The sequence below is a fragment of the Corvus cornix genome, chromosome 3 (genome assembly GCF_000738735.6).
Source record: "Corvus cornix cornix isolate S_Up_H32 chromosome 3, ASM73873v5, whole genome shotgun sequence".
Taxonomy (NCBI): Eukaryota; Metazoa; Chordata; class Aves; order Passeriformes; family Corvidae; genus Corvus; species Corvus cornix.
The window spans coordinates 30,033,957-30,056,224 of NC_047056.1; the positions used below are offsets into that span (position 1 = coordinate 30,033,957).

At 42.6% G+C, this 22,268-nt stretch overlaps 2 protein-coding genes across 2 annotated transcripts in view; one reads left to right on the top strand and one right to left on the bottom strand.

Annotated features, from left to right (window-relative positions):
- The first annotated feature begins 2,333 nt into the window (after positions 1 to 2,333).
- Positions 2,334 to 6,954, top strand: SAYSD1 (SAYSVFN motif domain containing 1). The gene is made up of 3 exons (XM_039567989.1): positions 2,334 to 2,341; positions 5,012 to 5,381; positions 5,460 to 6,954. Exons 1-3 carry the CDS (start codon positions 2,334 to 2,336, stop codon positions 5,748 to 5,750), a joined length of 669 nt encoding a protein of 222 aa, XP_039423923.1. The 3' UTR covers positions 5,751 to 6,954.
- Positions 6,955 to 7,175: 221 nt separating this feature from the next.
- GLP1R (glucagon like peptide 1 receptor) overlaps positions 7,176 to 22,268 on the bottom strand; it is an 81,821-nt gene continuing 66,728 nt past the window's right edge. Inside the window, exons 9-13 of the mRNA XM_039569725.1 lie at positions 19,882 to 19,951; positions 19,090 to 19,178; positions 16,422 to 16,560; positions 15,531 to 15,572; positions 7,176 to 10,607 (exon numbers count right to left, since the gene is read on the bottom strand). Coding sequence (XP_039425659.1) covers positions 10,440 to 10,607; positions 15,531 to 15,572; positions 16,422 to 16,560; positions 19,090 to 19,178; positions 19,882 to 19,951 — 508 coding nt within the window. The 3' untranslated portion in view covers positions 7,176 to 10,439. The remainder of the gene's footprint in view (positions 10,608 to 15,530; positions 15,573 to 16,421; positions 16,561 to 19,089; positions 19,179 to 19,881; positions 19,952 to 22,268) is intronic.

Below are 22,268 nucleotides of genomic sequence, written 5' to 3' on the forward strand. Positions count from 1 at the left end.
GTGCCATCCACTAACTTTCAGCGATGAGCCCCAACACAACCTTTGTGTATTACTGAAGGCAGCTTGGAGCTCCAAACTTCTGTTGTAAATGACAATTAGTTATTTTTACTATCCTGTATCAGTTTGGAAAGAAGCAGGTGGTGTATCATATGTTGAAACGTCAATTTGGAAAAGCATTTTCCTAGGTCATGCTGAAAGGCTCATTCTCTTGGTGGACTGCCCAGTTTATTCCTGTCATTGAAAAAATTAGAGAAGGCCTTATCCCTAAAGTTTGTCATCTATCAGCTGTGATCTGACTGAACAGTTTCACTCCTGGTGATAAACACCATAAATATTCCAAAATCCAGTGTAGGTGTTAGGGCTAAAAGGAGATAATGAGGAGGAGAAATTTCCAAAAAGAGTAAACTGATAATATTTCCATACAATCCAACACCTTGCCAGAAGTAATAGTTTGAACTTCTGTTCTATAGATTATGTGGAGATATACATAATCAACTACTTTATTCTAAATAAGCTCATTTCTTTCATTTAGAGCCCAGGAGGAAGAGGAATGCCATGATATCTCCCTCCTTCATCTTGTAATCTGCTGAATAATTTGTGGTAATTCAGAAATAGCTCCAAGCCCTTACACCTGGCATACCTATCTCAGGGGCGCAGTTGAAGTCTGGCCCCTATCTGAACTGTTTATAGGGAAATGATATTTATCAGCAAGAGCCCGAGGTTCCAACCAGCTGGCTGGAATGCACTCTGAAAACTACAATGATACAGCAGCTTCTGGATGATGGTTTGTCCTATCATATAGGGCAGAGGCTTGAAGGCATGAGAAGAGGTTGTTGCAACACCTGTCTGGGCATTCTGCTCCTTTAACAATGAAATCCATCAGTGTTCTTCTGCCTCTTGTGTTTTTGTGGAAGTGGATGTGTAAAACTGGCAGCCAGTGTGAGCATTAATGTTTAAAGTGCATTCTCAATGAAAGGCTTCTGAAGACTGTGTATGTGTAAGAATTTTCTATATTTCAAACTGGACTGGATTAAAGGAAATAGATGTGGAACCAGAACTCAGATCTACAATTGGTTTTAAGATCTTGTCTGACATTCTTTTCACTTCATTTTTGCTGTCTGGGGAAATGCTATTACAGCATCCAGTTACGGACTGTTGTGGCTAAGTGTATACAAACCTAGAATAAAAAATATTCACTCCAAGCCTAAAGAGCTTCCAACTTCACAAAAGTACTTTGACAATTAAGTTACAAAGGGTTTTTTTTTTTCCAAAAAAAAGTTTGAGAAGAGAAGACTGATTAAACCCAGCATAATGTTGACAGACAGGAAAGACAAATCAGGCTTCTTTTCACTTAAGTTATGAGGAATATCAAGTGGCAAATGCCTTTTTTCCCACCCTAGCTATATGACAAAAGTCAAAAGACAGTATTCTGAACTTCGGATGTTTTAAAACAGTTTTCAAAACTTTGACTTTGGAATCAGATCAAAGTTATGAACATGGCAAAACAATCCCATCTAGAGTGCTCATTGGGTGTTATCTTCCAAAAGCAGTAAAATAGCTCATCTTGCTTTCCTGTTACAATGATTTCAGTAAGTATCTGACATTTACTGCTGACATTGAACTAGTGAGTGATTCTTTTCTCTGTTTTCCCTCAAACAGAAGTTTCTCATTAAATGAAGAGGAACATTTCAGAGTTGTGACAGAAATATTAATAACTCTCCTTTGTCCAATTTGAAATATGTTTCAATATAGAGCCCTTCAGCATATAAAGCAGAAACATAAATGCTAGGGTCTCAGAACCTTTTAGCATGCACTGCTGAATACACAAATGCACACGTTTCAAAACCACCCAGACACGAAAATTTGCAATTCAGAAACTAAACGAGTTCAATAAAAAGACAGAAAAAATTTTCTTTATGTCTAATGGCAAAGTACCCTGATGCTGCTATTTTAGGAAGGAAAATTAATGACCTTTTTTAACAAAGGAAGCAGCTCTTCTCTGTAGTTTAGAACTGATTAGTAAACGGATATGCAGAAAGCTCTCTATGGAATTAGACAAATATGAATCTGTGCACTTCAATCTATTTTATACATGTTCTGCAAGACCTCAACAACTAGAGCTAATGCTCCCTCAGCTCCATTGAACTAATTAAGCTAGGTCATTATACTAATAATGGGTTGCCCTTCTGTCTGCATTTATGGCACTTAGCAAGTCAGTGTGAGTGTGAACGCTTATCTCATGAAGAAGAGAGCTCGTGACAATGAATTAGATTAATCCATCAAGAGAATTAATGTGACTTGATTACTGTTGATATCTGAAAAAGCTGGCAGACATGAACAGGTATCTGCAGCTGAAGGAAGCAAGCAACAACACTCCAAACCACTGGGCAAGGCCCGAGCCTCTACTATTGAGCAAGGACACTTGGCTGACACCAAGACCTGGTGACAAGCCAGGTACATGCAAAGGGTGCCACAGGATCTGAATGTTGCTATCAATGCTTAGGTTAACTCAGCGGGGTTGGCATTTTGCCACAAATACTGCTAATGCCATCTGTCATGTAAAAATACTTCATCTAATTGGTTTCCACTTCTCTTCCTTCCTTAAGGGGCGTGAAAGAGTGGACATGTTTGAAAATTAATTAGGAAAAACTCTGCAGTGACCACCCCAAAAATATAAAATCAACTGTACTTTGGGCATGGCTTTGACAGCTTTCTTGTTCTGTCAATTCTTTCACCTCCTTCAGTTTTCTTGCTGATAGAGTGCCATAGACAAAGCTCCTAATGGCTTGGAACCTTAGCTCCTTAAGCTGATGATACTTGGCTGAGAACAGAATGCAATGATTCTTCTCTGTCATAAATATTAAAACACAACAAAAAGTTGATTGCTGGGATAGAGGAAAAGGTTTCAAAATCGCTGAAGTGGAAGTTTATAAAGAACAAAGGTTTTCTTCTTGGCAGAGAGAAATACACATGTGAGCTGCTTTGTATTATGATTTAGTAAGAAACAAATTAAAAAAAAATAAATTTTAAGGTGATCTTAATGCTGCCTCCTAAAAGTAGAAGGGCAGTTCCAGAACTTCCTTTATAAAGAATGCAGCTTTAGAGATCTATCCATAGCACCCAACATTTTTGATTAATCGTTGGCTAAGGCACAAGGGGAGAAAGACTTGACTCACAGTCTCACACCTACAAACTCACTATATTAAATTTGTTTTTCTCATAGATAGAGAAAGGCATGAAGTGATTAAAGTCCCATAGATGTGTTCTTCAGCCTCTCCATGTCCCCTCTGCCCTCCCAACCACAGGCTGAGGATCCAAAGATTAAGCTTTGGTGAACTGCCAAGAACTTTTGTAGGCACTGGAGTAGGGAACAAATTGTTCATATGGTTTGTTAAACAAACAAACAAACAAAATGAAATGTCTATACAAAAGCTGTTTGTTTTAAACAGGATATATTGAAGTACTTTAAGACTTTATGGATACAAATTTGTTTAGGTATTTATCTGCAGTGTAACACTCACAGATGAAGTTACTGGAGTGCTCTTAAGCTTCAAAGGCATGATTCATGGCACTCTTCTGTGCGTTTCCTAACAACACGTGGCAATATAGGTAGCTCTATAAAATAGCCATAAAATAGCTATTTGGATGGATAATAGCAAACACATACTAAACCTGGGAAATCTTGAGTAAAATCTGACAACATGGGAATCGCTGGGTGCAGCTTGCAAAGGTGATATTTTACATATTAGTCACATGTAACTATTAGTTTGACTAATGAAGTCTACAGAACAAGGAGCTGTTTCCATGAAAAGTAGAACAACAAGAAGAAAAAAAATCTAAATAAAATAATGTCCTGTGCAGGCTATCTTAAAACATTTTTGACTGTTATTTCAAAATCAAATTTCCACAAATAAAGAGAAAAATTTTATTCATTGTGGCACTCTCTGCAAAGTTGGGAGGTTAAAAAGAAAGTCATTTTGTAACCGAGCATAAAATAGGCATTGGAAAAATTATTTAGCTGGGAAAAACCACATTTTTTTCCACATTAAGATAACTTAAGAACACCCAAATTGATTTTTATTAGACTTCTCATATTCACTTCTGAGCTGACACATGCATGAGACATTCAGCCCCAAAGGTCACTTCTGAGAAGGCTGTAAGTAACTGGAAACAGCACTGCAGGATGAAATGATGGCTCATTGCTGACTCGTACTGCTGGAGAGTGATAGATATTTTACTCCTGAGGCTAAGAGACAGAATCTGTAAATAAATTTTTATTTCTTGGCAGTGCTGATAGCTGAAACATAATGTGATAGAGCTAGTTTCCCCAATTTTATTATTTGATTTAAAGCAAATGTGGGATGGATGCTGGCAAGGCCCATGGGCCTGTGTTGGAGGGAGCCCACCACAGGCTTTTCTGCAGGGCCAGCAGAGGATGGCACAGGGCGAACCCTGGCTCCTGGCACCACATGATGAATGGCCAAGCCCAGTGCGGTGCTCTCCTCCTCCTGCACGCTGCCCTGCCCCAGCTGCCCAGCACTCTGCTAAAACCTCTGCTCGAAAGCCCAATGCAAATGTCGCTGGTCAGCCTGGCTATGAACACCTCATTCCCCGGCCCCAGGCTTTGCCCACTCCACGCTTTATTGTCTCCCTCCCCTCTTCTCTTTGGTGCCGACATTAGTCACTAGGATTGCTTAGCCCAGAGAAGAGGAGGCTTGGGGGAGGTTGTAGCCAGGTAGTGGTCAGCCTCTTCTCCCAGGCAGCCAGCGACAGGACAAGCGGATGCAGCTTCAGGCTGTGCGGAGGTTTAGGTTGGATGGTTGGAGGAATTTCTTCACAGAAGGGCTCACTAGACATTGGAATGGCCTGCCCAGGGAGGTGGTGGAGTCACCATCTCTGGAGGTGTTCAGTAAATGACTGGACATGGCATTTAATGCCATAATCTATTTGACAATTTGGATGTTTGGTCAAGGCTAGACTATAATTCAGACGCCTTTTCCAACCTGATTAGTTGTGTGAAAACAAAACACGAGAGGCCTCTGGTGAATTACAGCTTTTCTCCAGAGCGAATCGCCGGCTCTGCTCTCCATCCCGGACGGCGAGGATGGGCCGGCCGCCAGCTTTGGCTCCCCACGGCGGGACCCCAGCCCCGCTCCCAGCGCCCCGCGCCCCGGCCCCGCCTCCTCCCCGCGCCCTCACGGGCCTTGCGCAGGCGCGGCTCGGCCATGGCGGCGGCCGTGGAGCGCCGCCTCGCCCAGTTCCGCGCCGCCCGCGGCAGCGCCGCCGCCGCTCCGCGCCCCGCTGAGCCGCCGGGAAAGGCCGCGGCTCCGGAGGCCGCCGAGGGACCGCGGGCAGCCGCGGTGGGCCCGGGCGGCGCTCAGGTGAGCGCCGAGGCGGGCGGGGCGGGGGCTGCGGCGGCCGGCCGGTGCCTGACGCCGCGTCTCCTGCCGCCTCCGCAGGTCCGTCCCGGCGCGGCGCCGGCTCCGCTGTGGGCGCGCCCGCTGCTGCTGAAGGTGCTGCTGTGGACCGTGCTGCTGGCGCTGTTCGCGGAGCTGGAGCTCGGGCTACCCTACTTCGTCCTCTCCCTGCTCTACTGGATGTACGCCGGCACCCGCGGCCCCGCCGAGCGGCGGCCCGGCGAGCTCAGCGCCTACTCCGTCTTCAACCCCGGCTGCGCCGCTATCGCCGGAACGCTGACGGCCGAGCAGCTGGAGCGGGAGCTGCACTACCGGCCCGCCGCGGGCACGTAGCGCCCGGCCCGGCGGGGACCGCGCTGTGCTGGGCCGGGACAGCCGCCGGGCCGGACCCGCTGCCGCCGCCCCGAGGAAGGGCCGGGGCTTGGGGGGAGGAAACGGGGTCTGTTCCTATACAAAAAACCGCCTGAGCCTTACTGCTGCCCGGCGCCCCCGGCCGGTCCCGAATAAAGCCCTAGTAAAGCCTGCGCTCTGGTCTCGTTTCCTGGGGCCGGGCAGCTGTTGCGGCCGCTGTGGAGCGGCGCCGAGAGGCACGGACTTGTCACAGCTGCGGCTGCCAGCGTGTTGTCAGCTGGAGCTCCCGAGAGCTTTGCCACAGGTCATGGAGCGGCTGCTGTTCGACACCTGCAGTAGAAGGGCCCTCTGCTGCTCTCCCCTGCACCGGCTGGAACCCTCGTTCTGAAGAAGAGACATGAAGCAATAACCATATACGTAAAATAGGCTGCTGCTTGGAGGTGCAGTGGTGTCTTTCATCTAACCCAAACCTCTCCTTGTAATTTTGCTTCACATTACAGTTTTCACAATTTGTAAGCCAAAAAAGACTTACTCATGGCAGGTGTACTTTTATGATCTACTGCTGTTTTTAGTAGGTACATCACTGCATTAAGCCAGACCTGCCCAGCAAAGTGGGAGTCATCACTGCTCAAAGGACGTAAAAAACACATGGATGTGGCACTTGAGAACATATTTTAGTGTTGAACATGGTGGTGATGCTATACAGACAGTTGGACTTGATGATCTTAAAGGTCTTTTCAAGCCATAACAAATTTTATGATTCTATGAAATCATTAAGTCATCATTTTGAAGAGAAACTGCTAGAACTTGTGTCTCTGAGGACAGCGTTGAGAAGAAAAGTCACAAATTGGTCTTTCAAATACTGTTCCATTATGTCTTTTCTAATTTAACAGTTAAACACATTGTTAAGGCATTACTCACCACAAATTTCATCATTTGTTGTAGAAACAAAAGAAAGTGGCACTTTGAATTTAACTGGACTAGTAAGAGAGTAATAGATTAAAGCACATACAGTATGTTAACACTGCTAAGCACCTCTCAGTAGCTCCCCACAGCACTCTCACAGTTTCTGTTGTGGGCTGTTGTAAAAATTCCAAATGCTGCTATTTAAAGGCAAACACAGAATTTTGTCATTTGCACATATTCTCTCATTCTCCAGTAAAAACCCCTCAGAGTTTTCACTGTTCTTACTGGTTTCCTTTTGATTTTTTAACATGCTGCATTTTGGATTTTATTAACGAAGGCTCAGCAAGGTCAAAGGCCTCTTGGTAGTGGACACAGACTTGCACATACAAAGCTCTGTTTCCTTGGAAGAACCACAGACCGGGAATCTTTCCATTCTTAAAAAATATTCTAATTACAGGGTAAGAAGTAGTCAGATGATACTCAAAACACCTGTAAGCAATGGAGTTTTGTGAGTTGAAACTTTATTCACAACAATAAAAATAAACATCAGCATAATGTTTATGGGGAGTTGATAATCTGAGATCTTGTACAGTTCAATTCTGTGGGTATTTTTTAAAACAAGGAAATACATGCAAATAAATATTAAATACAAGGTAAGATCCATGAAATTATAAAAATTCATAGCAGCAATGCTGGAAATAAAGTTTTTACTAACTATAAACTCTAGTTGCATTCTGTCCAGGTGGATTTATAGCCTCTTCTATTTAATGCTTCATGAAACAAGTTACCACAAAAAGTGAGCATGAAGCCAAAAGGCACAAGAAATAAAAATTGACACAGTTCATCTGTTCCAGTGCTTTGTGTTGGTTTGCTTATTTCATGCTATTCAAAGAAATGTACATTATACATTTTGAAATAGAGATGGCATGAATAACAAAGGCTTGTAAAAGGTTTTACTGAAGTAGATAAAGTATGATGGAGAAATTGGCATTGAGGCCTTGCTCAATCTCTAAATACACGAATACCGTAATTCTGCTTGGTGGTAATTACTTCCACTGAGTTGTTTTGAGAGGGGATTTTAAAAAGTTTGAACAAGCAAGAGCCTAATTAGAGGGGGAAAAAATTTCCTCTGCAACCCTCTGCTTGGCTAAGACCTCACTTTCTTACCTTACTTTTCTCTTGTATTCTAACAAAGCAGAAGTCACCAAGGTAAGTTAACTGGCATTATTCTTGTGGGCCCAAAGCCCTCAGTTCACAAATGAGTAGGAGGGACAAGAACAGCCTACTAACTCAAATGCACATCAAGCTGTTGAATCTTGTTTGTGACAGCAACTAAGTACAGGTTTGTTACCACACATGGGAGTGCTCTCTATTCCCATGTCTGTCCTCTTTCATTTATTACACACACTTGTTTGTCCAGCACAGCAGTGAGGTAAAACACTTCTGTAACTTCCTACTGTCATAGCAAAACTATCATCGTGCCAACAGCTACGCAAGCAGCAGAAACTTTTTTTCCCAGCTTTGCACACACCTAAGCAGGGCCCAAGAAAACCAGCATCCACTTGTGAATATTAATGAGTGAAATTATTCCCACCAATGTACATTATCCCACAGCTGTAAATTGCATCTGTCACCACGCTGCCCTCTCACCTGTCAGTGACTATCTTCAGTACTTTTTTTCCTGTTCTAAGCACTTCAGGGTAGATGTTAGATAGAAATAACAAGCATACTCTCTACACACAGGAAGCTAATTAATTAAATTGTATGACAGCAGTTAACATCTGCATAGACAACTATTGTATTGATGGTCACACAACACAGAAGCTAGTTATTAAATTTACAGAAGAACCTGAAGTGCTTCATTCCGAAGTCAGTTCTGCAACCGATGTTAGGGAGGGAAGGCCTGGAAGAAGCCTGCAGAGAAGCCAGCATGCTGAAGACACATAAGCTGGCCTGAGAACTGTGGTGGATTTCTGCAAACATGTCTTTCTCCCTGGAGCTCAATTACAAGCATCATAGCAGAAGAAGGTAACACATTGTCTCTAATTCAATTCTAACCTTATGATTGCAAAACTAATCCATGCTGTTGGCAATTAGGATTCTAATGCAATGATTAAATAATCCCATGCAAAGCAATCTAGCTTCAGGCAGGAAAGATGCTGAGTTACATCCCAGAATATCCAGTCCACTTTCTTGGCAATAGGGGTTGTGAATGCAAGTGCAAAGAGACTTGAAAATAGGGGGGGTTGTTTCTGCTGAGTAGTTGTAACTGCTATGCCACGGAAGTTGCTTACTTACTACAAGAAATCTGTGAACAGAGAGATTCTCAGAGCTAGTCTCTGGCACTTTGCCTCTGCTGTAAAAAGAGCCCAAGTCAGAGCAGAGTAAAGATGTCTAAAGCTTTTATTAAGTGATGCAATGGACCACCTCCTGCTTCTTAAAGGTACTTCTGCTTTTCCCCAGCAATTCTTGTCACCATCAGGGAGGGAACACACTACACAGTGCAGATGCAGTCATTGCACGAGCCCTTGTTGTTTTAAACAGGCGGAAAAAAGCTCATGGAGTTCAGGATTTCTTGTTTGGAGATGTTGGTTTTGTTTGGGTTTTTTTTGGAATGCTGCTTTTGGGAAGCAGGCAGGCAGGCTCTGGAGGATGGCAGCCCACCCCGGGCAGGGGGGCGGGAGCTGTCCTTGGTGCTGAACCCGCGCCCTCTGCAAGGGCCGCCTCCCCCTCCACGTGCGTGGGTACCTTGTGTCACAGGAGAGAAGGACCAAGGCCGGAGGGGAAACAAAAGTCAGTCCACACTGCCAACTACCGGATCTTTTCAATGAGGAGAGGTCTGCTAAGACCAGCAGAGGCCACAAGCTGACTTTTTTTCTGTGTGTTTGCACCCACAAGAAGCAGAGTAAAGCTCAGACAAGAAATGTTCTCTTGAAACACCAGTCATCATCCCATCCCTGTGAACGCCTCTGTGCCCACCAGGCGGGCAGAGTAGCACTGACAATGAAAAGCCTGTGCATGCAGGGGACATTTCCATCCATGTCAACAGAGATAACGTGCACCTATTCCTAGCAGAAGACGCTCCCAGCAGATACTTCATTTTTGTTTTGTTTGGGTTTTTATATTCTTTTTAAGTGAAGGTTAAAGATAGTATTCAGAAGTTTTCCCTACACTACGCGCTGTATATTGATAGACCTTCAGGATGCTGTTCTTCACCTACCCAGAAAAAACGTTAGCATATTTTCAACTTTGACTTTGGGAAACTCCTGCTACAAAACTAATTCTTCCCTGAAACACAAGTTGTGTCTCACTAAATTATTTTTTTCCTAAAATGGTGATGGCACCTTACCCTATCCCCAGAAAAGTCTGAATGTATTTTTTGGCAATAATCATATTCTATATCCTTGTAATTTAATCAGTCGATCACTCAGCTCGCCCACTCAACAGTAATAAGCCATTGACCCTGTGGTTTCAGACTGGATCAATGCTACGCTTAAGTTTTGGACCCCCGGAGGCCTTGTGTGCAAATAGGAAGAAACTCTTTTAACTTACTTTAGACATGATCAATTTTTCCTCTGATGTGTTGATTACATTAGCAGATTGCTTTCCCTACAACACCTCTGTCCAACAGCCTGCAGGCAATGAGCAGCATATGCTTAAGTTTCTCGCTGGAGATGGCAAACTTAAGCCACTTACTTGGGTATTTAAGGGTTCTCAGGTATATTATACAGTTCATTGTTTCAGTCTGATTCACCTGCAGAGGTCTCAGCTGAATGTGGCCTGACAAGTGGCAGCATAGACACTGCTGCCTACTGTGCCCCCACTACTGATGCTGTTGGCTGGACACTTCAGAGGTTTCATACTGCTGTCTCTCTGGACATACAAATGTTCCAATCTCCAGCGCTCCCAGCTCTTCCGAAACTCCATCTGAACCTAACAGAAGCAAAGAAGGAAAAAAAGGAATGACTGTAGAACTGATCAGCTCTTTAAATGACTCCATCAGAAAAAAGCAAGGAAGGATACCACACTACTGAGAAAAGCTGGAAGTACCTTAAAGCTGCAATATTATTGCTTCCAATTATCCAATTATCTCATTAATCCATTGTAGGCCATTCCACATTTAAAATAATGATTACATTCATTTTTACTTGTAGAAAAAAAGCTCTTTTATGCACCAGAAAATCTTACCTTCATTATTTTGCTCTAAATTGTATTCACCTCAATACTGATCATACTCTATGCCCTACCAGAACTAACAATTAAGCTGAATTTGCTTATCAGCCATGAAACACCTGAAAAGACTGGCTTCCTGCTCACTATTGCACAACAAGTATTCTTAAGAGTTCTAATTTCTGGTTTGATTTAAACATTAATATGTCCTGGATTATTTTTGTTCTTTGAGTATTTATGTCGGTTCTTTTTATTTCATACAAAACCAAATGTTTATTCAGAATTGAAAACAACAATTAAACAGATTAAAGACTGTACTTATTCCCCCTTTTTAAACAGCAATTACAGTATCTCATTCCAGATACTAGCTTTTCTTAAAGCAACAATGTATGCTCATCTAGTCACAGGTTCTGGGTTGAACTGTGTAACCTCTGCACTTGTCTGGAAGTTTATCCCAGATTTTGTAACTGCTAAAACAAACAGAATTTAGATTTCCCTGTTCCAAGGGCAAAGTTTTTGCCACTTGACTGAATTAAGAACACCATTAGCTTTTAACACATAAGGCAGAGGACATAAAATTGCACGCTTGTTACTCCAGATAAAAGGCAGGAGTGCAACCACAGTAATCAGTTCATTATGGTGTGTACTTCTGCCTGGAAATAAGTTCACTGTATGTGGGTTACTTAAGGGAGCCTTCTCTGGAGAGATGCTTTTTCTTTTATTTTAGGATTTTGCACTGACCACCAAGAGACTAAGTAGGTTGATGGCAGTTTCAACACAGGTTTGTCATCATGCCCAGGCTGCTGAAACCTTCATATTCTGAGGGAAACTTCCTAGGAAACAAGCTGCTGTGTGTCTGCTTTCTTTGCTTGTTCTCTGTGAAATACTGAATTTGAGAGGCAGTCCTAAAAAAAGAGCAAAGCCTTAAAAAACTAATTGTCTTCCCCTGGTGGGTACCTCTAGCAGCGCTTTTCAACTCTGGGCTACAGCCCTTGTATTGAACACTGTCTTGGTGGAACCAGCTGCATCTCTGTGTTTCTGAGAATCTGTCAGAATCCAGAATCTGACCTCCACCTCACCTCATGGGTCAGAAGCAAAGATGCTGAGACAGAAGCTTGTATTTTACCATGGTAAAGGGGGGTCTGTTGTGCCAAAAGGTGCATAAAGACACCAGAGAAAGACTGTGTGTCTGGGATCGCCTGGCATAGAAGAATGAGGGAGAATGGGCAGCCAAAGGCAGAAATGCAGGAACCATAGTGCCTGCAGGAAAAGAATTGACTGTATTACCACTCCAGTATTTGGCATCTTTTGTGGGCATGGAAAACAGTAAGGTGGCACTGGAAAAAAGCTGTTGCAGGCATTTACTGGCAAATCCTGAATGAAAGCATGAATGTAGTGACTGACAGAATAAGTCAATGAGCAATAGAAATAGGTACCTTCAGGTCAGTCAAAGGGAGGAAATGAGTCTTTACTCCAGCTGGACATGACAGGCTTGAGCTATTATACAGATAGCCTGCAAGATTGAGATAAAGTGCATGGAAGACCTGAACAAAAGACTGCAGGAATCTGTCTGTCTTAGGAACAGATCTGAATGGTGTAATACCAGTTTTCTCTCCATGGGTTAGGAAGAGGAATAGGGAGAAGCTCTGCTGTCTGGGTTGAACTGAGCTTTTGCCTAGATGGCTTTGAATGTATAAGCAAGGGAATAGGTTAAGATTTATTTTGCAGAGGCAGTTCCTGAGCACAGAAGCAGATCTACTGATCTTTCAGCAAAATAATTATCCTAGTAACTTCCCTGTGTTGATAAGATTCTCCAGAAATAAGCTATACAGGAAAAAGGATACCAAAAACAAAGCTCCCATGATGTGCTGATTTTGGCTGGGGTAGAGCTAATTTTCTTCACAGTAGCTAGTATGGGGCTGTGTTTTGCATTTGTGCTGGAAACAGTGTTGGTAATGCAGAGATGCTTTTGTTATTGCTAGGCAGGGCTTGCACAGTGCCAAGGCCTCTTCTGCTTCTCATCCCACCCTGACAGTTGGCAGGCTGGAGATGTGCAAGAAGCTGGGAAGACACCTCCCTGCCAGTGGGAAGTAGTAAACGAACTGAATTCTCATCTCCATCCCACCAAGAGGGAATGAGCAAGTGGCTGCACAGTGCTGGCTGAGGTTAAACCATGACATGTGAGAAAGGGGAAGACGAAAAATTTTTATGTAGAGTATTTTAAAAGAGAAAGGGAAGAGGTCAGAGAACTTGAAAAAGATGGTCATGGAGATTAAAAGTTGGAGAAGACCTCTCACAGAAAGCTGCTGATTGAGCTTTATGCAGCTAATGGGGAAGAAAGTTGACAGTGTGGCAATCAATCTGGAATCTGATTATAAAAGCCTCCTAAATTTTGCCAAAAAAATCTCACCAAATCATAGTGAAAGGAAAGTAGGTCTAAAATGGGATGGAGTGGAGCTGATGGAAGAATTTAATTAATAGTTTCTGTAGAGAATGAAAAAAATTAAAAGCAAAAGGGAGGATTGAGCAGTACTTCAAGAACTCAGGAGTCCTGATATCAGGACAGATTCTTTAAAGTAGATGATAGTGAATCATACTTCCACTGCAATAGCAAGAAGGCAAAAAGGAGAACCAAGACTACAGAGAATGAAACCTGAACCATCCTGAACTAACTGGTGGAAAAAGGCAGCATCTCTGTGGTTTAAAATATTTCTTATAGAAAGCAGTACTAACAGCAGAAAAACCAGTCATATTAAGCCAAGCTCATTTTGCAAAGAACATTGGTGGTAACAATGTTCTTCATGAGATCCGACTGTTGGCTTCAGAGCAAATCCAGAATCTTTCAGGTGAAATAAGACATATTCTGTTTTTTTTTCAGAAGTAGATATTAGAAAAGGACATTAATATTGCTTCTATCTTCACTTCTAGTCTTGATCTGGGCACTAGGACTTGCAAAGAATTTTCATTCTGTATGGTTAAGGAAAAAGAGTCAATGAGTCACAGACAAAAATAAAATGTAGACCACACTGCAAACAAGTATAATCTTTGGACACACACAGTGTGTCAGAAGACAGTTTCTCATTTAGTCTAGGAAAGAGTTCTCATATAGTTTATAACAGACTTCACTTAATCAAACTCTTTACGTAGATTTATTTTACGGATGCTGATGACCAGGCTTGACAAAATCCTACGCCTCTCTTTTAACAAGAGTTCGAACAAGCAAAATAATTCATCCTAGATTGTCTGTCAGTGAAGCTGAGCACACTGTGGTTATATTTTATGAACTATATTACAAAGGCAAGAGAATTATAGTAACAAGAGATTTGGAGGATCTCTTAGAAACAAAGGTAGGCTATTACACAGTAAGCTCCCTCAAATGAAACAAGCCTGCCTGTTTGAGGCCTTGTAATAAAGTCTGGGTTATGACGTAACTTTGTCCTTATACCATGTGAAGGAAGTTATTGAGCATTACACACGAGAGGCCCGGCTGCAGATGCACAGGGGATGTATGAGCAAATGCCAAGGTGAATCAAAAGAAATACATGATCCACCAGCAGACAGTGCTGCATCTCAGGATTGAAGTACACCTGTAAAGCCATACAAGGAATTTGAAGCAATGTTCTTCCAATTCACGACACGCAGCAAGTGACATTCATTCACAACAGCAAAGCCTGCTGCTACTCAGCTCTGATTTTGTAAGCAGTACAATTAACAGATTCACTTCAATAAAATCTTACCCACAAGCTACAAAAGTGAGCTGACTCCTGCAAGGCTTAGTTCAGGGTGCCTGCTGCTTTTCTGTTGACTCCAGGCTGGCCATAATGACACAAATAGCACATTTTTCTACTGATTCCAATTCCTCGATGAGGCCTGTCTCTCAATAAGTGATCTTGAATTACCATGTCATCGTTAAAAGTAGATTTAGTGTGAGTGTAAAACATACTGATGTGCATTTAATTTAATAATGTACTGCCACATGAGTAGTGTTTGCTTCCCTTACAAACCTGGCTGCTGAATGAATGAATAACAATCACTTAGAAGGTAACATGAGAGTTTCCTGCAATACTGAAACAGAACAATACCCTTTCCCTCTACAGGGCTGGGATTCAGCACAAGCCACAGAAGATGGTACTTGCAATCAATTAACTCAAAGCCAAAGGTACATTCTTCTGGGCCTGTTGAATTTACCACTGTGAAGTTCAGTTTTAATGAGAGAGTGATAATGTCTTCAAGCAGTTGGGCTAAAGGGAAACTAAATGAAACCAAACTGTACAGCAACAGCCACAAGGATTCTCGAACTTCACCAGCCAGCTGAGCTAAGTTCATGTAATAAAATGGGCTCCACTCCCACATTCACAAAAACAAGCAAATAAGAAGCACTATAAAACAGATTAAGAAGAGTAGCTATAATTCTTAATTAAAGAATCCCACCAGTGCAACCTACACAATTGCAAGCAACACTATTTGTGAGATTCCTCGTCTACAAATAGTGACCCTAAATTACGCTACCTGAATTCCCTCCAAACACATTTGTCTGATGAGTTATCCCATGGAGCTGTGCAAGGAAGGATCTGTAAAAAAAATGTCCTGAACAAGGACAATTTAGCAGTTCAAGACCATTTTCAATTTCCTTTTCCTATGGTGTATGCTGATAAGGCAAATTGGAACAAATAGTCTCTCTCTTACCTCATTATTGATGAAACAGTAAAGAATTGCAACCATCAGCCCCTGAAATCAACAAAAACCAGAAGAACAGTGAGCAGAGCAGTTTCCTCACTTTGCCAGACTCACTTGCAGAGGGCTAGAGGCTTCACACTGGCATGTCCATGATAAGACTGAAAGGTGGAGAATCTTTGATCCCTGTCAGCTCTGATGGCAGAGTGGAGGTTTAACCAAACTGTGTCTCAAAGTACATGGTATTAGGAAAAAGGAGTTGCTGTTTTCTTCAATCTGTTATTTTTGTCTAGTGATTTCTTTCCCCTTCTTCCTTACCTGGTTTCAAGTCATAAACGCTTCATAAATGAGCAATTCACAGCAGTCTTAAATACAGCTCTGCGCTTGATAAATGGGGAATGAGTGACTGTGCAGGGAAACTAAAAGAATAATGATTTCCTTACACAAGGAGACTCATTTGAAATGGCCTTACCTAAGGCAATAGTTAAATAAAAATCACAATAAGCCTATGCCCTCCTCACATGCAGTTACAGCTGGAGACAGCTACCTCTCACAGCACAGATTTTCCAAGGACTATCAAAAACACTGGAGAAAGCACAAAATGTGCTTTCAGCAATGCCATTATACAATTACAGGAAATCACAGACAATTTTCTTATTGCCCTGAGGTGAGCCATAGGAAGTAAATATTAATATGTGGACAGGAATACCAGTTTATTGTAGTCAAGTTGGCTGTTAAAAATTAGTCCTTACACCTTCCTTTCCACTGTCATAATCCTGTAACATCTAGTGCTAACCTGAGAAATATAAGGAACAGGGAGCATGCAATGAATGAGAGAGAAAGCAGGTCCCCAAATAGCAGTTAAGAAATATCTTACGCCCATGGGCACACTGTGAGTGCTACCTGGAATGAAGCAAAGGAGAGCTCAGTAAAAAGCTTCACGAAGCGCAGCATCCCTCTGGCATGCTCGTCAGTAATAAAGGCAAAGATGACCTCGTGGGTCCCCAGCAGTGGGATCAGAGTCAGCGTAGACTTGGCCAACCTAAGATCACAAAGAAATTAAAGAACACAGTGCCACTGAATAGACCACTGTCGATCCAAATGATCACTGGGAGCCACTGTTCCTGCATTCTGTTTCTGACACAGCTTCAACTTTGGCAAGTCAATGACGCAGGGTCCTCCTCCAGAGGCTGCAGGATGAAAACCTCCTCAAAATGACCTTAGTAAGTTCCCACAAGTTTTAACCTCCCCTACCACTTCACTGCAGACCATTTCTTGGTGAGAGCAAAGCTCTGTATCCAGCTACTAGCTGCATTTCACCTGGAAAATATTCCCAACTCAGTAAGAAACCATGTGCTTTCTTGTACCTGCAATGTCTTTCCCCTGTATTTTTTTCTCCACCTGTAATTGAGAAAGACAACCAAAACCTACCTTCTTGATGACCTGAAAGACATAATCTATCAATAGCTGGAATATTTAAAAAATATCTTGGCAAAGGGAAGAGTACTTGCTATTCCTTCCCACCTCTACGGCGTGTTAAATCCTCTAACCATTGTAACTATTTGTAACTGCAGAACACTTTGTCAAAGCAATCAAACTGTCTTGAAATGAGTGATGGCAAGTTCAAAGACACAGCTAGCAAAGGATGAAAGACAAACCAACCTGAAATAAATTATTTTTCACCCGTGAGAGAGTTCAAGGTACACAACCACAGGAAAAAATTCACAAGAACGATCCTTAACTCTTTTTAGATAGACATACATGCCAGCCACCTAACAGGTTAGTGAAAGATGCATGAGGATCATGTGGGAGCTTCCTGGGCCACAGAACTTGCCAACATCTCACAGCAATCTGTTTTGAGACAAGTCAGTAGACACAAAATCACTCAGTTAGCAGGGCTGTCAGACCTTTGTAGATCCTGAGGGCTATTGGCTGCTATTCTGAATAATGCAATCACTCAGGTTGGAAGGCACCTCTGGAAGTCCCTGGCCCAACTCCAGTTCACAGCAGGTTACTCAAGGCTGTGTCCAGCCAAGTTCTGAGTATCTCCAAGGTCCTCCAAAGCCCCTCTGGGCCTCTCCTCCAGCATCAGACCACTCTGACCATTAATTTATTTTCACCTGACATGCAAGTGGAATTTCTCTTGCTGTAACTTGTGACCTCTGCCCTTGTCTTTTCACTGTGACCCTCTGAAAATACTCCATTTTCTCTACAAGTGGGCTTGGAATAAAAGCCTCCAGCTCAGACCTAGGTCCTCATCTTTGTTTTAAACTCTCAAGACACATTAGGATTTCCAAAATTTCATGTGAGGTAAAGAAGGCAGGTAACATACACAGCAACTCTACGCTGATAAAAACACATGAAAATACATGCTGCCTCTAGTTTAGAAGGCTGTAGCATTGAAACACCCAATGTCAAAGTAGCTAAGTCCAGTGCCAGCAGCAGTCCAGCTACCACAGCACATAGCTCTACACTTCAAGAGCTAACTTGTTATTCCTACATTGTTTTGCAGACTGCAATATAACAGTCAAGATGCAGAAATGAAGGATGCAACCATGAATCTTAGCAAGGTGATTAAATAACTGGAAGAATTCAGACACGGATAGACTGAAGCCTGCAAACCAAAAACTGAGTATTTCTGTGATAGCCCTAACATTTCCCTTGAAACATCTCATGCATTTAAGATTAAAAGTTTGTCCCAGTAACTACTGGCAAGAAGAACAAGAAGCAAAACTCAAAATGATCCCACCTCGTCTTCCTTGAAGTGAAAGCTTTTATTTCTATCAGTTCATATTATTTTGTTCAAATTAGAGAAAGATAAGATATTTCAGTTGGGAGGAACCTACAACAACCACCTGTCCAAAACTTAAAGCACGTTCTTGAGGGCACTGTCCAAATGCCTCTTCAACACTGTCAGGCTTGGGGCATTGGCCACCTCTCTAGGAAGTCTGTTCCAGGGTTTTACCATACTCTCAGTAAAGAAATGCTTCCTGATGTGCAATCTGAACCTCCCCTGGTACAGCTTTGAACCATTCCCACACATCCTATCACTGGATACCAGGGAGAAGAGCTGAGTACCTCCCTCTCCACTTCTACTCCTCAGGGAGTTGTAGAAGGCAATGTGGTCATCCCCGAGAGCCCTTTGCTCCAAACTAGACAAGTCAAAAGTCCTCAGCCACTCCTCACAGGATGTTCCTTCCAGCCCTTACATCAGCTTTGCTGCCCTCCTCTGAGTGATTTCAAGGACTCTAACATTCAGTACTTGCATATGCTGCAAGTATTTTAAAAGTATCTGCTTAATTAATATTCATCCATTCATCTAATGGAAGACTAACGTGACAGACATCAAGCCTTCTGTTTATAACACAGGTGAAATACCTGCCCTGGCTTCCCTGAGGCTTTTCTGTGAACTCACTGTCCAAGCAGTTACACCCAAGTGTGACACCACACCTGTGCATTACTCAGGGGCTGTGATCTTTAACCACCTTTGTCAACCCATTCCATTCATGTATGTCCTTGGCTGCTTTTATTCTGATGAGCACGAAAAGTGTCAGACCACCTTATGACATACCTGCATTTTATGTCAGTTTTGCACATCAAATTAGCCTGCAGTTTGGAGATGATGATGCATATAACTCTGATGAAGATGAGGAAATTTACCTGGAGAAGTGAAAAAAGAATTTGTATCACCACCAATAAACACATGTGCGTAAGTACTCAAAAAGGCTGGTTTGTGTATGCATGTGTAGTCTCTGTGCATCCTGCTATGCAGCAGCTGCAGAATTTACTACAGAACTCAACTCCTTTCTAAGGAACTGTGATCTAATTACATACTGTGAATGCACAAGCCACCCTTGAAAACACAAGCACTTCATTACACAAAGCAGGGGACCCTACTTACTCTCTGGAGTGAGACACATTAAAGGTGTGGGCTGGCCCATTTGCCTTGTCTGGAGGTCTGAGCCTGATACAGTCTTGTGCCTGCAGAACAGGGCATTTCTACACAATGCCACAAATTTTGTGGCTCTTTCATAGCCCAGTACCTGAGATAGTATCGTTGGTCTCCCTGAACTACCTTTCACACCTTCTGTTCATGAAGAGTTAACAGCCCTGCTGCACCATGCTGTTCTGTTATCATGTCCTGCCACTACAACATCACGGCATGTGGCCAAATTAAAGAAACAAAATGCTAGTCTGGAATTTCAGTGACAGAAACCAACTCGGTTTCATAACATCACATCTCTGAATGAAAATGTCAACAGCCTCAAAGGTTATTAGCCTTTGGACATGCACAATGGCCAAGTGTGCATCTTTGTACCATACTGTGCTGTTCTCAGGGACACAGTATGTGTCTCAGACTCACCCCGATGGCGATGAGAATGGGCAGTCTGATGATCAGCCAGTAATTCATGTTATAGTTTCTGGTCCAGCAACTAGTAAGAGGACAAAAAGGAGATGAAGGAAAAGTTTCAGTACATTACTAAAATCTCTCGCTTTTCATTCTGTTCCAGCAATGCAGATGGAAAACAATATTAAGGACTAGATCCTAGGAAAGCACATCATGCTGACATGGAAACAGATGCATCTGCTTCTTAGAAACACTGAATGCTTTGTACTATTGCAGCTATCATAATCCAACTGGACACTATTCACTGGCCTTTCTTGCCCACTAATGGCTAGCTCTCCTCCACAATTTGCTATGAATTCTCATCCATTAATTGTGAAGATTCACTCCATTAAAACCAAGGTCAAATTTGTCATTTGGCTGAAAGGAGAAGGGGGGGAATCTGTTTGAGTCCAATCTTTCTGCTGTCATTCCTAGCCTCCTTGTCCTGCACTATTTTTTATTATTCTTAGTCTCCAATGTCAGATCATCTTATTTAATTGCTTGTTAGCTCATTATCCCATTACTTACATCATTATTCTCATATCAGTACTGAGATCAGTCATCTATTTTATCTGTCCTTATTTTCAAAAAGGAGTTACTAATTTCAACCAGGGGAAAGCAACTGCATCTTCAAACACCAGCTCCTTCACTGCATATGCACAAGGTTTCAGGCCCACAGGGAGTTAAAAAATTATAAGCAAGTAACATCAAACACGGGAGCAGCAGTTCCTAACTTTTGCTGACCTAAGCCCTCTGCCAAGCGAGTAGCATGCTGCAGCAATATAATACTTCATTTTCCACATGAGTCTCATTTTGGCTTTTTAAATTCCTGTCTCTTTGAGCAATATGGGAGAAAAATGACAAGAAAAGTCATGGCAGCCCCAGTTCGGGATCACTGGTTTGAAGTGACTCTTACACTGAGGGTTTGTACATCTAGTTCCTTTTGGTCCCCCAGTGGCCACAGCCAGCCACCACCACTGCCTGATGGGCCCTGTCTGTGCACAATGGCCCAGGTGTTAGGGCAGTGCTCATGTGCCACTTCACTTGCTGCTGCAGTGACAGCGTTCTTAATATTTCTATAAAATAACTCTGTTAGCCTCCTGCTCAGCATTACTCAAAAGCAACAGTCACCAGGAAAGCCAGCAGGTTTCTCAGCTACACAGACTGTGAAACAAACCACAAAACACAGCACTACATAAAACAGAGGTTCCTTCCCAAAAAAAAGCTTTCTCTTCATCTCCAAATCTGTTCTGCCAAAACATACATACGCACAATTTTCCCTAAGGCTTTGTAACAGGCCTATGAAAGATCAGCATGGGTGATGCTGGTGCAGCTGAAACCCTCCCCAGCCTTGTAGTGGGACAGTCTAAGAGAAAAGAGCAAACCATGCAGCACGTGGGAGGGATCCATGCTACAACCAGACACCCACAGGTGCTCACGTACTGGAGAGGAAAGCGTAGCAGCTTGGTGTGGCAATTCCACGTTCCCTTGCAGGGACTGCCAGTCTGAGGAGGGCTGGGGATTTCATTTTTCTTTCAATTTCAGTTTAATGCATACAAAAAGCATATTATTACCACCAGCAGCTCTACAGCCTCCAATTCAATTGTATTTAGGTATCGGAGAAAAAAGGCGTGCAGACTGTGTGCAGTCAGTGTACCTGAGCCAGAATCTGAGTAACAGAACTTCTTAATTGGTACACATGACTGGGAGCCAGCTTCATGGAGCCTTTGAAATTAATTTTAATTGAACACCTCAAGACTGATGGGCTAACAGGTGTGGCTGGAAGTGGAGTTCTGATTTTCTCACTAGCTGCAGTAGATGCAGACGCAATTAAAAAGGTTATTTGTAATAACAGAGGCTGAGAAACATTCTTAACATTAACCCACATTTCTGTGTGGGTTAATCTACTTCCTGTGGCACAAATCAATTTTAGCTACCTTTAAATTTATACAAGTATGTGCAATAAAAAAACCATTACAGGTCAATTAAGGTGTCATGACTATTGAAGCATCCAGAAAATAAAATCGGTAGATGTCTATGTGATTTCTTGCCCATCTGTGCTTTCTGTGATTGCCACACTGATAAATACACCAATATCTATTGTGCTTGGGATCTAGCCCTACAGTTTGCTCAGCACCACTTAGAAGATGCTTGGCAACTAATAGCCTCAGAGCCATGAATGGAGAATTTGTCGCACGAAAAAAATGCTACTGAGATGTTTCTGCCTTTGCTTATCAATCCAGTAAAGTGAAAACACTGAATTTTCACCTTGAATTGCTACAGCTGAATGGAAAAAAAAAGGACTGAAGGCTGACTGTTTTGCTCACAAACTTAATTGCAGACAGAAGCAAAAATGTTTAAGT